General features: G+C 40.0%; 2 protein-coding genes across 2 annotated transcripts; both read left to right on the plus strand.

The window, feature by feature from the left end:
* On the plus strand, positions 646–10,023 carry LOC110436571 (kelch domain-containing protein 4). Its single transcript, XM_021463901.1, has 21 exons — positions 646–790; positions 874–1,012; positions 1,345–1,431; positions 1,853–1,921; positions 2,418–2,550; positions 2,634–2,680; positions 3,056–3,142; positions 4,299–4,360; positions 4,565–4,607; positions 4,716–4,796; positions 5,271–5,378; positions 5,550–5,655; positions 6,353–6,416; positions 6,995–7,037; positions 7,307–7,531; positions 7,600–7,761; positions 7,881–8,000; positions 8,573–8,719; positions 9,148–9,234; positions 9,329–9,397; positions 9,488–10,023. Exons 2-21 carry the CDS (start codon positions 881–883, stop codon positions 9,590–9,592), a joined length of 1,977 nt encoding a protein of 658 aa, XP_021319576.1. The 5' UTR covers positions 646–790; positions 874–880; the 3' UTR covers positions 9,593–10,023.
* Positions 11,076–15,144, plus strand: LOC8060163 (very-long-chain 3-oxoacyl-CoA reductase 1). Its single transcript, XM_002446642.2, has 3 exons — positions 11,076–11,845; positions 13,608–13,677; positions 14,679–15,144. Exons 1-3 carry the CDS (start codon positions 11,217–11,219, stop codon positions 14,934–14,936), a joined length of 957 nt encoding a protein of 318 aa, XP_002446687.1. The 5' UTR covers positions 11,076–11,216; the 3' UTR covers positions 14,937–15,144.

A 15,389-nucleotide genomic window follows, 5' to 3' on the forward strand; every position in this document is an offset into this window, starting at 1 on the left:
AACATTTGTCAGTTTGTCATGGCAAAAAAAAAGAGTGCTCATGAAAAAAAAAGCTTGGGCTTTAGATTGAGACAACGAAGCTTGATGAGGCATCATTTCAAGAATTTCAACACACCTTCACCGTGCCGATGTCCCTTATGAGGTGGGAAGTGATACAAATGCTCTCTCCTGAGAGACGTCGACGTCAAGGGCAGAACATTGAGTAGACCATGTGGTTACAGCACTTTGCCTTGTTGTACCCATGATCACAAATTCTACCGGTGACGTGAAGATCATTGGCTTGGCGAATGAAGTGGATCAACCTCTTTTTGGCTTGGGCCAAACACTTTTTCTTGTTGGTCGAGCTTTCTACAAAAAAAAGCAATGCGAGAGTGTGTGTTGTAGCTGCTAGGCTCTAGCTCTAGCTTGTCAAAAAAATTCTTGGTTGGTCCTGCATGCTAGCATCTTGTCAGTGGCGTGGAACAGCCGGATCTTGTTGATCGTCTTCGCCTTAATAATGAAATAAGGGTACAAGAAAAAAGAAAAAAAGAAAATAAAAAGGAAACCAGTTTCATGGGCCGCTCTCCCTAAAGCACCGGCGTAGTCATGTCCGTGAACCTGCTGAAAAAAAACCCGGCCCAGTAGCGCGCGGAGAAGCTATCTGTCAACAGGCCCAGGACAACCGCTCTCAGTCTCCTGCGCTCGCAGCTGTTTGCCGTTTTTCTTCTCCCGTTCACCTCGCGCCGCCGCCGCCCTACGCCCAGTTGCGCAGGTCTTCGTCGGTGCCTTTCCGGCGACGAGCACCCACGAGGTATGCCATCCCCTTCTCTTCCCTTCCTGCTGTGCAAAACTGAGCACCCGAGTCCGTGTCCTTCATTGGGCCCACCTCCGCAGGGAGAGGATGGGGAAGAAGCAGAAGAAGCCTGGGAAGGGGAAGGAGAAGACGGAGCGGAAGACGGCCAAGGGTGAGGAGAAGCGCGCCCGCCGGGAGGCCCGCAAGGTCGGCGAGGAGGACGACATCGACGCCATCCTTGTCGGTGTTCTCTCCTTCCCGCCTCTTTCCATATATGTGCTCCAATTTGGGTCACGTATGGTGCAGTCGCGGCTGCTCGTTTTGCAGTGCTCAGCGTGTCGCTGGGCTGGCGGCGGCTGAAGTCACCTACGCTGCTAGGCACGCGATGTTTGCGTGAATTAGCGGCTTTTCGAACCCTTCCGCGTTGTTTTTAGCTGCGGGTCAGCTAGTCAGCTCTGTCTGTGCTCGCTGCCTGTGCATTTAGTGGCATTGCTGCTTTACATCTGATAACTTTGCAAGTTGCCACCGTTGTATTTTTCCCCATTTGATGCACTTCTGCCTCTTAACTCCAGAGGAGCATACAGAAGGAAGAGGCGAAGAAGAAGGAGGTTCATGTGGAGGAGAATGTTCCTGCACCATCTCCTCGGTCCAATTGCTCGGTAAGGCACCTCAATGCTTCAAACGACAATGAATTAAGTTAGCTTACTTCTGCACTTTACTTATCTTGTGGTACTTCTCACTTCTGTAATTCAACTGGTCTTGTTTGGTTCTTAGAATTTATGATCTCTGAACTTCTCACAAATGAGTCAATGAGTTTCTATAGGACAAGATAGCAGTTTTTTAAAATTGAAGCTATTTATGAAATCTGGTGATCTTTTGGGTTACATAACTGAACCTTTCATTTGTGCTAAATCTCAGTTGAGCTTGTGACCTTCGCTTGATTAAGTCCTTTTTACAGGGTAATTGTTTTCAGTACTATGTATCTTTTCGCCATCTAAGTATTAACTTTGCATATAAAATTCTAGCTCGCCAAGTAAATCTGGAGGATTTTGTTTTGAAATCTTACATTCCATTTTGCAGCTTACCGTTAACCCACTGAAAGAGACAGAGTTGATCCTGTATGGGGGAGAGTTCTACAATGGTAGCAAGGTGCAGACCACATCTTTTGTGATTTAGTGATGTCTAATACATCTTAGTGGTTTTATTATGATCCTTTCATAGTTTTTTGAAAATTTTCTTTCAATTTATAATTTATATTTTGCAGACTCGGCAGTTCTCATTCTAATGCAATGGGTTGCTTAGCTTCCTTTGATTTTTATCATATTTTTCTTGACATATACTCCCTCCGTTCTAAACTATAGTTCACTATGGTTTTGTCCTAAGTCAAACTTCTTTAACTTTGACCAAATTTATATAAAGAAATGCACAAACATCTAGAACATCAAATTAGTTTCATTGAATTCTCCATGAAATGTCTTGGTAGAACATTTATTTGAATTTATAGATGTTAGTATATTTTTCTAAAAGCTTGGTCAAAACTATAGAAGTTTGACTTTGGACAAAACTAAAGTGAACTATATATAATTTGGAACAGAGGGAGTACTATGTTGTGTTGATGAATAATATTGTGATCCTATCTGTGCAGACCTTTGTTTATGGTGATCTTTATCGCTATGATGTAGAGAAAAATGAATGGAAATTGGTATCTAGCCCTAACAGTCCACCTCCACGAAGTGCTCACCAGACAGTAGCCTGGAAGAATAATATATACATGTTTGGTAATAGAACTTTACTCTGGGTAACATGCTGTTTCAGTGTACTGTATATGTTATTAACACCTTTTCCTTTGTTGATATTTTAGGTGGGGAGTTTACTTCACCAAACCAAGAACGTTTTCATCATTACAAGGTATAACCTAAGTATGATAGTTTAACTTTTCATTGTCGTTTTTGGAATGTTTTCTTGACATCAGGTATACACCTTTGTTACAAGCAAAATATGTATTTATTTGACTTGCATTTTCAATTTTGAACCTAGATATAGTAATGACACTCATTTGTATACATGAATATCTTTTTTTTTTTGAGAAAGTTACATTATTTTAATTCCAATTTCTCTTGTAGACACTAATCTTTGAACTCTTTCTCCCATTTATAACTCGAGAAGTAGAAACTTCCTTAGCATTGAGGGATCAATGTCAAACTGCACTACATATCTTGATGCAACATTGCAACAATCATAAAAGGTGGTGCCTTTCCTTATTCCTTGACTAATTTTTCGTAGGACTTTTGGACATTGGATCTGAAAACAAATCAATGGGAGCAAATTCTTGCAAAGGGCTGTCCAAGTGCACGTTCAGGACACAGGATGGTTAGTGTCTTTTGTCAAAATCATCTATTCACTGTGGAATTCCATTCTCCTAATCTTTTATGCATTAATGTATTATGAGCATGGACAAAGTATAATTTTTCTGTTGTACTAGAAATTGTACAAAACATTTGTTCCTGTTGCTAGTTGAAGGTAATGTTTAGTAGTTCTTAACTGGTTGCAATATGTATTTGAAAAGCTAAGGCACTTAAATATGAGAAATGACATGGTTACTAAGGTGTCACTTAAGTGTTGCCTCTATGCGCATGCTGATGTGGTGGTGCCCCCTCTATTCTGCCGTCTCCTCTATTATGAGCATGGTTGTACTAGAAATTGTACAAAACATTTGTTCCTGTTGCTAGTTGAAGGTAATGTTTAGTAGTTCTTAACTGGTTGCAATATGTATTTGAAAAGCTAAGGCGCTTAAATATGAGAAATGACATGGTTACTAAGGTGTCGCTTAAGTGTTGCCTCTATGCGCATGCTGACGTGGTGGTGCCCCCTCTATTCTGCCGTCTCCTCATCAATTCTGCTGCTGACCTGCTAAGCTTTTGCTGGCTTGATTTCTTCCATCTGCGTGCCAATTGCTCAATCTGGAAGGCGACGATGGCAGCTGTCAATGTGAGAGTGCTGACCAGCGGAGGCAGAATGGTAGTGGTGGAGAACTGAGAGAGCGAGAGCGAGGGAGGGAGGTAGGGGCACATGGGCTGCCTGGTGGGCTGGGCCAGCCCATTTCTTACTCCTTTCTTTTTACTTTTTCCTTTTCTTTTTTCTTCATCATCTACTGCTCTAAGCTGCTACTTTAAGTTTTTTTTTTAAAAAAAATTCTTAAGGCGCCGCCTCGCCTCACGCTTTAGTCGCTTAAGTGTAAGGCGGTAGTCAGTCGCCATGCCTTGCTTTATTGCCTTGATAACCATGAGAAATAGGAAAAATTGCATTCAATCTCTGGAGTTCTTTAAGTACATGGTTGAGTTATCATGACTGATATGTATTATAGATATACACCATTGAGAAATGTTTCCATTTCTCAATATTATTCTGACAATTTTAAGAGGACAGCATACATGTATATTAATTTGTTTCCCATGCTTATCCCATATTATACTTTTATATTACCATCTAGCCAGTTTAAGACATTCTTTGTTTATCTTTTTTGCAGGTTCTTTACAAGCACAAGATTGTTCTATTTGGTGGCTTTTATGACACTCTTAGGGAAGTGAGGTCAGTGGAGTTAATTTGTATGGAACTCTCATTTCTGATGTGGTGATGTGATTGCTTGATTAATATTTATTTCTGGATCTTGTTCGAGAGGGAATGGGAGTTACCGGAAAATTATGAGTTATGGATTCTTACAGTTGATAATCCACAAAGTGACAGAAAATAAACTGATAGCATAGAATATCTTCTGAATATATCCTTCCACAGGTACTACAATGATCTGCATGTTTTTGATTTGGACCATTTCAAGGTGAGTAAACCTTGTTTATCTTCATTTACTACTGATAACTGCATAATCTCTCGTAGTAACACATAAGCCTCATTTTGAATGTTCTTATTGAGCACTTTGATATTTTAGTGGGAGGAAATCAAGCCTCGACCTGGGTGCCTGTGGCCAAGTCCAAGAAGTGGCTTTCAGCTTGCTGTTTACCAAGATCAGGCAAGCATGTATTTTCTGTCTTCTTAGATTTTTATGGACGGTGCATGATATTTTTTTTAACACTATCTAAACTTTTGAACTGTTCTGTGCTACAAGTTTTCGTGAGAGCTCTTATTGTTGGACATTGAACTTCTTATGTGAGAATTGGTTCCCTTTTGAATCATCTGTACTAGCATGTTATGTCAATATGTCATGCTGACACAATCATGTGCACATCATTGTTAGGATGATACAATCATGTGCACATCTTTGTTCAATCAAATGACGACACAATCATGTGCACATCATTGTTCAATCAAATGATAAGTTTTTTAATGACTCAACAAGTCATAACACTTTTTATGCTGACTGGTTAATATCAAATTAGCTATGTGACATTTTATGGTCTTATGGTGCATTAGATGCCAAGAACTATTGGTTATGCATTGTTTTCTTACTAGTTATATTTTCAAATTCCTTTACGTTTTTTTGCAGATATATCTATATGGTGGATATTTTAAAGAAGTTTCTTCTGACAAAGAAAAAGGAACAGTTCATGCAGATATGTGGTCTCTTGATCCTCGTACTTGGGAGTGGAATAAGGTCGACACTTACATTTATATAATCATATTAAATGTTATATCTGTTAATTTTTATCTTTCCGTGTACTTATGTCCCAGAATTTTATATTGACAATATTTTGAGTTATGCTTCAAAAGCAGGTCCCCATCGAGTGTTTTTCATATTTACTTTGTTAATTTGAATTGTTAATAGGTTAAGAAGGCTGGGATGCCACCTGGTCCTAGAGCTGGCTTTTCAATGTGTGTGCACAAGAAAAGGGCTGTTCTTTTTGGTGGTGTGGTAGATATGGAAGTTGAAGGTTACTCATAACCAAGCTCTCTGCACCTGTGCTACATGCTTAGCTGTATATTAGAAATGCATGTTTATTCTGTTTTTCTATTTGGTCATTAAATGATTAAAACTTCATTTATTTTGGTAACTCGGGTGTTCTGTTGTTCACCTGAATATTCTAGTTCATAGTTTAAGACCTAATGGTCTAAAGGACAAAAAGAAAAAAAAAATCTGACAAAAGCCACCCAATTGCATGATATGTGTTGAATCAAAGACTGAAAAATTAGAAAAAAAACCAAAGCATAATGAGCAGATCAACACAGGGCTCTGAGTGTTTAGGCAGTAACTGAATTTATGATATGCTTTAATTCTTGGTCTATGCTATTTTTACGTTAGCTTGATAGATAATTAAATAATTTAATGGTTTGCTTTCCCCTCATATCGGTGTTTCCTGCTGCAAACAGAAGTAGATACTAGAGAATAGGAACTATGATATTTACATTTGAATGTTGGTATCAAGTCGGTTGATTGTCGTTGAACTGTAATGTTCTGTAGAGGTACACCGTGCAATAATAAGTTAAGTTATTTAACTCACACTCATCATGCTAGGAAAAAACTGGCTTAGAAAATGAGAAGTAGCTTCATATTTTTATTTTGTAGTCAATTGCTACCTATGTATATATCTTTTCAAACTATGCTTACCATTCTCCTGTCTTGGTTTGCAGGTGACGTCATTATGAGCATGTTCATGAATGAGCTGTATGGTTTTCAATTGGATAACCACCGTTGGTGCGATCCTCTTAGCATCATTAATGCAGATTTGTGCAATTTGATTTTTGTTAAAGTAAATATAGTTAATATAATTTTATGCCAATTTTTTTTTCTGTTTTTTGAGGCTATTCCTTCTATGGTTGTATATGATCAGTACAGTACTACTGCTACTTTTTAGCTCATACCAACACTAATATATGGCTGGACATTTTGATCAACTTGGAGCATTGTTAAATCAAAACACACGAACTGTTATAGTTCTATTTGAAAATAGTAATCCTTTGCAACTGATTTGTATATTTTTTTATTCATTCAGCACCTTGGGTTGAACATGCCTTGCAATCTTCTTGTAGTTCTCTCGATAACATAGCTATTTTGGACATATGTAAAATACTGGAATCCCTTGTCCAAGGCACATGCTTTACTCTCTGGTGTGATTATTATAATGATGACATTTGATTTTGTTGGCACTGACTACTTTTCTCTGTCCACAATTTAAATGTGATTGGAGCCTAGACCTGAAAGGTTTTGCTTCCTTGTTTAGTTTGTGTATTCTGTTTGTATGCTGAATCAATTGTTCCCCTTGAATATCTCAGGTATCCGCTAGAGCTCAGGAAAGACAAGCCTGCTAAAACCAAGGTGATTCCTATGCCATCCCATTAGTCATGGTTGGTGAATCTAAAGATGTAGATAGAAATTTATTGTATCAAGTATTTTACAGATATTTATTCTTTTATTTGAAAAAGCAAGACTAAGTATACTGTATAGCTGTTGAAAATGTGCATATGTTTTAAATTTTGAACTTTAAATATCCTAAAACCCATGGGTCTTTGGCTGTTTGCTTAAAGCACGTGCTAAGTCCATTGCTGTTGAAAATGTGCATATTTAATACTGGTTTCCTTGCACAGGCAAGGAATATCAAAAGAAAAGAATCAACGAATGATGTAGAAGCTAATGTTGTTGATAATGAGGGTGATGAGGTCATGGAGGACTTAGAACAAGCTATTGAAGGACAACCTGAAGTCAATGGAGTTTCAAATCAGTTGACCAAGAATCTGAATATCACTAAAGATGGCTCAAGCAGAAGTATTGATGTTCTCTCTGATTCAACAGCACAAGAAGCATCGTTGGAGGTTTATTTCGATCTTTGCATTTGCATTTCAGTGACACTTCTGTTGCTCATTGACTTTTGGTATGGCAGGCGGTGAAGCCCAGTGGTCGTATCAATGCATGCATGGCCGTAGGGAAAGATATGCTCTACTTGTATGGAGGAATGATGGAAGTGAAAGATAGAGAAATTACTCTTGATGATCTATATTCACTTAACCTTAGCAAACTTGATGAGTGGAAGTGCATCATATCGGTCAGTGACAAACTGGATCTCTTCTTGCCATTTTGTGTTAATTAACATTATTATATATTTCAATAGAAATACGAGACAAACAAATTAACTTCTAGTCATATTACATCCTTTTTATTCAGGCCTCAGAATCTGAATGGTTAGAAATTTCTGAGGAAGAGGATGATGATGATGATGATGAGGCTGATGATGATGAAAATGAAGAGGGGGATGCTAGCCAGACAGATGAAGATGATGAAGAGGTATGTAATAGTACTTGTAGTTCTCGTACCCTGCTTCTTTGGATCCCAATTCGATCCTGTATCAGGTTGTACTGGACAAAATCTTGCTGTGGTAATCTGGGTTACAAATTATTATCAATCAGGCAGGTCTTAGATTTAACATCTTATAGAACATATTTTGTCAGAATATTATTTGAAAGCAATGGGATCTTACTTTCCATGTCCCGGCAATTTTGTCTGAAACCAAAACATCTGGTACTTTTCGACCCGCTGTATTAGATTGAGTTTAGGTGTATGTGTTTTGCTAATATTGTGTAGCTATAGACCAATTCATCTACAGTATCTAACTGGACTTAAAAGTGTTGCGTTCATGCATTTTTTCCATATGTCAAAACTAACAGTAGCTTCTAAAAAATAGATAAAAGGAGGTGACTGTTGTAGCAGAAATATTTGTGGTTAGGAATGCTCCTGTCCTAGGCTTCTTATGAGTTAGTCCAGCTTGATACTTGGACATTCCTTAGGTGTGTCCTTTTCCATTAGCGACTACAGTTAGCATATGGTTATTTATCTGTGATCCTCACATGCCTTTGTAGTCTGATGAAGATGCTGCGAAGAACGTGTCTAGTGCTGTGTCTCTGCTGAAGGGTGAAACTAAGACCATGCGTAGAAAAGAGAAGCGTGCTCGGATAGAACAAATCAGGGTCATCCTTGGCCTTTCTGATTCTCAAAGGACTCCAGTGGTAATGTTGTACTTAAGCCTTGTTCACTTTGCAAAAAGTGTGGTTTTTGGCTATTGTAGCACTTTCGTTTTTTTTTTGACAAACATTGTCCAATCACGGACTAATTAGGCTCAAAAGATTTATCTCACAAATTACAGGTAAACTGTGCAATTAGTTTTTATTTTCGTTTATATTTAATGCTCCATGCATGCGACCAAAGATTCGATGTGACGAGGAATCTTGAAAATTTTTGTGAACTAAACAAGGCCTTAGTTTGGTTTATTTTCTGGCACTTTTAGATTTATTGTTTTCCTTTTCATTAGTTGGCTCTTGTCCTTCATATCATCATATGTTTGTTCTTGAGAAAATCATGGGCAACCATTCGTTACCTGCAGTTAACAAAACCAACATATTGTTTTACTTATATTTCCTTTTGTTTATTCTGAAAGCCTGGAGAATCATTGAGAGATTTCTACAAGAGGACAAATATGTACTGGCAAATGGCTGCCTACGAGCACACTCAACACACTGGAAAGGTTAGTTTCCGTCTCTTGAATTTCCATCATTAATCAGCTACTATATTATCCTTAAGAAAATGTGTTGTATGTAATCCTGTACATACAATGGCAGGAGCTTCGCAAAGATGGTTTTGATCTTGCTGAAACTCGATACAAGGAACTGAAGCCGATACTTGACGAGGTAACTGTGTTGTGCTATTTTATCTGGTATGAAGCAAAGAAAATATTCGGAGCTGTAGTATATATTGGCTCACTTGTGCATTATGTTCAGCTGGCTGTGCTGGAGGCTGAGCAGAAGGCTGAGGAAGAGGCCAGTGCTTCAACTAGTTCCAAGAAGGACACCAAGAAACCCAAGCAGAAGAGCGCAGGAAGGTAGTTATGGTTCTGAACGAGTGTGTATGCGGAAGCCAGCTTTAAACGAGTGTTGCAGAAGATGCTACTATTCTAGTGCGTCAGCGGAAGCCAGCTTTAAACGAGTGTTGCAGGAAGAGGCCAGTGCGCCAGCTAGTTCCAAGAGCAAGAGGTGAAGACTGATGAGGGACATGAAGAAACCCAAGCAGAAGAGCTCAGGAAGATAGTTTTTGCTCTGAACGAGTGTTTAAGTGTAAGACAGGTTTAAACGATCGTTCCAAATTCTCAAGTTCTTTTGATTAATAGTATGTATACTCACGTTGAAAGTTGAATTCGTGTGCAATCTGGACCGTCTGGGCCTTGTTTACTTCCAAAATTTATTGCAAAATAGGAATAGTAGCACTTTCGTTTGTATTTGACAAATATTATCCAATTATAGACTAACTAAGCTCAAAAGATTCATCTCGTCAATTCCGACCAAACTGTGTAATTAGTTTTTATTTTTATCTAAACTTCATGCATACGTTTAAAGATTTGATGTGACGGAGAATCTGAAAAATTTTGCAAAATTTTTGGGGAACTAAACAAGGCCCTGTTGTCCCACTGCTCAGGTGAACAATCTTATTCCTCCACACGGCATAGAGCTCTATTGCTTACACGAAGTACATGTGCTTGCAAAATATTATTGTCGAATCTGTGTTCGAGAAAGCAAGAATTACATGTGCTTGCAAAATATATTGTTGAATCTGTGTTCGAGAAAGCAAAAGATTTCTGTGTGTTCCGCCAGCCGTCTGTGGGATTTTGACATATCCAACTTCGAGAAAGCAAAAGGTTTCTGTGTGCCTACCATCTGTCAGATTTTGACAACTTTTCAACAGTGTTCTTTCATCCGTGGAACGTTGAGACAACAAAAGATTTTTGTGTGCTCTGCGTGCCATTTGTGTGTGATATTTCCACAACCAAGTTTTTTCAATGCGCATCGACATTCAACAACCGTAACCGCACCACCTGCCCACTGTTTTTTCAGTGCATCGACATCAACAACCGAAACCGCACCACCTGCCCACAATTTACTCCACAATTAAGGCTGTCCCGGCGGCCCAGCCCAGCTCACAATGGGACGCAGCACGGGTACACGGTTATATTATTTTTCCATAAAAAAAACTGATATACGGATACGTTTTATATAGTATATATATATATATATATATATAATAAGTCATGTTAAAATTACTAGAAGCTAATCATGCAGCAGGGCGTCTAGGCGGGCGTCCGTGGCGGATATGAATCGGCATTAATCAAATCGCATGGATACATATCAGACCAAGTATTCAATTTTTTTGCAATTAGTATTTTTTTTCCAATACTTCACGAAGACGTATCCATCGCGTATCCCAAGCGTATCATACGGGATACGTGGCCAGCCTCACGTACCCGTTAAAAAAAAACCCTCACGTAAACGTGCAATGGGGTGCTTGTACATGCTTCTCGGGTTATATCTCCACCTGCTCACAATTTAAAGGCTGTCCCGGCGGCCCAGCTCACAATGGGTTGCTGAGCCGTCGTCCAACCCCGTTCGCATACAGTGCGCAGCAGCATCCCACACCGCGCAACCGCGCGCTCGCGGTGCTCCCTGCTGAGTGTCTTCCATGGCCTGCGTGCACGCGCAGCCCGCGTGGGCGCTGGCGCTCGCAGCGCTGGGGCTCGTGGTGTCGGCGCGCGCCGCGGCGCGCCTCGCGCTGTGGCTGTACGCGGCGTTCCTCCGCCCGGCGAAGCCACTGCGCCGCCGGTACGGCGCCTGGGCCGTCGTCACGGGCGCCACGGACGGCATCGGCCGCGCGCTCGCGTTCCGCCTCGCCGCGGCCGACCTCGGGGTCGTCCTCGTGGGCCGGAGCCCCGACAAGCTCGACGCCGTCGCGGCCGACCTCAAGTCCAGGCGCCCCGGCGCGCAGGTCCGCACCTTCGTCCTCGACTTCGACGCCGACGACGTCGCCGCGAAGGTGGACGCGCTCGGGGAGTTCCTCCGGGGACTCGACGTGGGCGTGCTCGTGAACAACGTCGGCAGGTCGTACCCGTACGCGCGCTACTTCCACGAGGTGGACGAGGCGCTGGCGCGGAGCCTGATACGGCTCAACGTCGAGGCCGTCACGCGGGTGACGCACGCCGTGCTCCCCGGCATGCTGGAGCGCGGCCGTGGAGCCATCGTCAACATGGGCTCCGGCGCCTCTGCCATCATGCCGTCCGACCCGCTCTACACCGTCTACGTCGCCACCAAGGCGTAAGTAGCTAGTGCTGCTCGCTCACTCCCTCTGTTTTGTCTGCTTCAAAAAATTTAGGATTTATTTTTTAGATAACAGTAGTGATGGGAGAATCCTGAGATTAAAAACTTAAGGTCTTTGTTTTAACTTTTAAGTGAACATAACTTCAAACATGGATAGATTGGAAATGATGTACGGTCTACAGTTCTGCGTCCATCTCGTGATATATTAAAAGGATGAATTAAAATAACATGCACACCCCTACTTCTCGTGATATATTAAAAGGATGATATATCTAGTGCAGAGTAAATGAACATATATAGCCACAAAGGCCAACGCGGCAATTGATCGAGAACATGTTCACCGGCAATTGATCGAGAATATATTTGCTTTACTTCGAATTTACTAGTTATTAATATTTTTCTCTTACAATAAATATATTTGTAGACATGACTTTTCTACCAGCAAACTGACCCACCGCTACAACGACTCTTTCACCCCCAAAACATGCCCGATTTTTTTCTTAAACAAATGGACCACAAGAATCTTTCACATGCTTTCTTAATTGCTCATACGTCCTGTTATTGGTTGGTGATATTTATTCCTATAGGCATGGGAGTATGGGACTCAACTAGCTAGCACGACGACGTTCTTTATGGGACTTACCTTTTGAATTCTACTACTAATAAAACGACCATAATTACGTAGATCATTTCCTTTGGTTAAGTGAACATAGATACACTGGAAACATGAGGCACGGTCTACAATTCCATAAGAGCAAGTTTAATAATACAGTCCACTTGCTGGCTGTGAGGTTCCTTACAGCCTTCTTGCAGCTCACCCATACAATAGTTAGCTATTCACTATTAATACATGGCTCACTTATCTCTCTCACAAAGTTTCTTGGTTTTTGTGTCTAAGCTGGCTGTAAGCTTACAGCCTGCTTCTCCTCTCTCTCCTCCCTTCTCTCCTCCACATCAGTATTTAGCCAGCTTACAGCCCACCATAATACTTGCTCTAAGCTTATTATTAGATGCTCTAATAATAAGCTTATAAGCTTATTATTTAGAGCACATTCAGGCCGCTGAGCTTATTTAATTTGTGTAAAGTATGTATAATTGTCGGGAGATTTTTTTTCTAAAACTAAACGATTTTTACATGAATTCTTGAGGTCATATACTCATATGGAAGCACTAGATTACTATGCAATAATAGGAATAATTTACTGTTGTCAGTTATTTTGTTTTTACGAAAGTACTCCCTCCGTCCACGAAAGAGTCAATTTCTAGAGTTGTCCTAAGTCAAACTTTTTAAACTTTGACCAAATTTCTAGAAAAAAATGCTAAGATTTATAGTATCAAATTAGTATTATTAGATTCATCATAGAATATATTTTCATATAATGTGCATTTTATATTATAGATGTTGTTACTCTTTTCTATAAAGTTAGTCAAACTTTAAAAAGTTTGACTGACACGGATCCTAGGAATTGATTCTTTCGTGGACGGAGGGAGTATGGACTAAGGAATTTAGAGTAGAATTTGATCATTTACCATCAAATTAGTCTCATATGTTTTCTGTGTTGATTATTGTGTTCTCCTGATTATAAAGAAAATTAAAGAAACTCAACGTTGTTTATAAACTGCAAATATTTACATCTAAGACCCAAGCTAAAAATAGAATAAAAAGATTATGGTAACTCTGCTAGACTATTTGCATCACATTGTACAAATATTTTTATGAGAACAGGTGATGAGACTACTCGTTTCTTTTATTTGCCAGGTATGTCGACCAATTCTCGAGGTGCCTATATGTCGAATACAAGAGCAAAGGCATAGACGTACAATGCCAGGTGTGTGAACTAACTTTTTTGTTTGCAAAATGCATTCTCACACTACCAAACTGATAAAATAGTTTAAAATATAAATAAGTAACACTTTTAAATTTCTTTGTTGAATTTATCTAAACTTTTCTATACCAAGCAGTTACACTTAGATATTCTTGCTGTTTATTTATTTTCGCTAATATCTATTTTGACCATATTTTTTCTGCAATATCATTAGTAGTTATAAAATCATAATCATTACCAAGTGATGCTAAATACAAACCCAATAATATCAACTCTGAATTAATCGCTTTTCGATGGCAATGCACTCAATTTACCTAACTGCTAAAAATGTTTAAAATATATTAAATTCTCCGTTGCATCCATCTAAATTGCTTGATGCAAAGCATAAATTTTGCCCTTCTCTGTGGGTATCCCTTCTCGTTATGGAATGCTTGAATGCACATGAGTTACCACGGTCTTTCCACATTCTCATATACAGTCCATTTTTATAAGACATACTAATCACTAACAAGCAAGTGATTCAAATACGAATGTAATATTAATATTGATTCATGGCACATAACTTTCATTTATTCGACTAATTCTTGGTCAAATCATGAACTTTGATAATTAAAAAACGCTTTATAAAAAATGAACAACAAGTTATGCATGGTACAAGTGAGCTCGATGCACTGGATTGTGGGTACCTATCAATACTTGCAAAAGCCCTTGTCAGATGGCCCTAATAAGAAAACCGATGTGCATAATGCATATTTATTGGACAGAAGCCCTTTGAAACATCCAACTACTCCAAATATAAACACAGCCGTGACAGTAACACTCGAAGAAACATTTGTAGGAAGTTGACTACTATCGCCGTGATATGTTCGCTGTCGTTCCTGCCATGAAATGCTGTTATATATGGAGCCATCATATCTACAGTGCTATGCTATTTGCCTTGTCTCCATAAATACATACGCAACACTAATGTTTGTCATATGTATGTTGTTCTTCGATCGATCCAGGTACCCATACAGGTGGCGACGAAGTTGGCGTCCATCAGGAAACCCACCTTCCTGGCACCGTCGCCGGAGACGTACGCCCGCGCCGCCGTCCGCTACATCGGGTACGAGCCGCGGTGCACGCCGTACTGGGGGCATGCACTGGTGTGGCTCCTCATCTCCCTTGTGCCCGAGCCTATCGCCGACAGGATGTTCCTAAACAGGTCCGTCACCATCCGCGCCAAGGGCCGCGCCAAAGAAGCTAAGAAGAAGGCGCAGTGACTGTGATGAGGGTTCTACGTGTTGGTCAGTGGATTTGCAGTAGCCTCTAGCGTGAATGGTCACATTTCGTACACGTTTGTATCTCCTCTCAGTATGTACGTTGCTACACTTTGCATGTCGATGAGTTTGTAATACATGCACAATGCATTTTTCTTATTATCTTTGGAAAATCAGTTCTCAAAGCAAGTGATTGGCATAAAACCATTAAGCACTTATTCGTTTTGACATAATTCCACCAGGAATCAATCCAGGTGATTAAAGATTATATAAATTGTCACTATATTTCTGGTCGGAACAGTTCCAGACATCCATTCCCTGTGAAACGGATGGCCCCTAAACAAGCATATGTAGACTGAAATAGATTCATGAGTACCCAAAGTTGACTGATCACTAAACATCTGATAAGATCGTAGTGCATTATAGTGCTAGAACCAAAAACAAAAAGAGCATCCA

Source organism: Sorghum bicolor, chromosome 6, assembly GCF_000003195.3.
Source record: "Sorghum bicolor cultivar BTx623 chromosome 6, Sorghum_bicolor_NCBIv3, whole genome shotgun sequence".
NCBI lineage: Eukaryota > Viridiplantae > Streptophyta > Magnoliopsida > Poales > Poaceae > Sorghum > Sorghum bicolor.

Bases quoted from the DNA above. Each gene is read 5' to 3' on its own strand.
- LOC110436571 (XM_021463901.1), top strand. From the start codon at position 881: ATGGGGAAGAAGCAGAAGAAGCCTGGGAAGGGGAAGGAGAAGACGGAG. The intron at 4,361-4,564 runs GTCAGTGGAGTT...ATCCTTCCACAG, and splicing joins GACACTCTTAGGGAAGTGAG to GTACTACAATGATCTGCATG. The intron at 7,038-7,306 runs GTGATTCCTATG...TTCCTTGCACAG, and splicing joins ACAAGCCTGCTAAAACCAAG to GCAAGGAATATCAAAAGAAA.
- LOC8060163 (XM_002446642.2), top strand. From the start codon at position 11,217: ATGGCCTGCGTGCACGCGCAGCCCGCGTGGGCGCTGGCGCTCGCAGCG. The intron at 11,846-13,607 runs GTAAGTAGCTAG...TTTATTTGCCAG, and splicing joins GTCTACGTCGCCACCAAGGC to GTATGTCGACCAATTCTCGA. The intron at 13,678-14,678 runs GTGTGTGAACTA...CGATCGATCCAG, and splicing joins GCATAGACGTACAATGCCAG to GTACCCATACAGGTGGCGAC.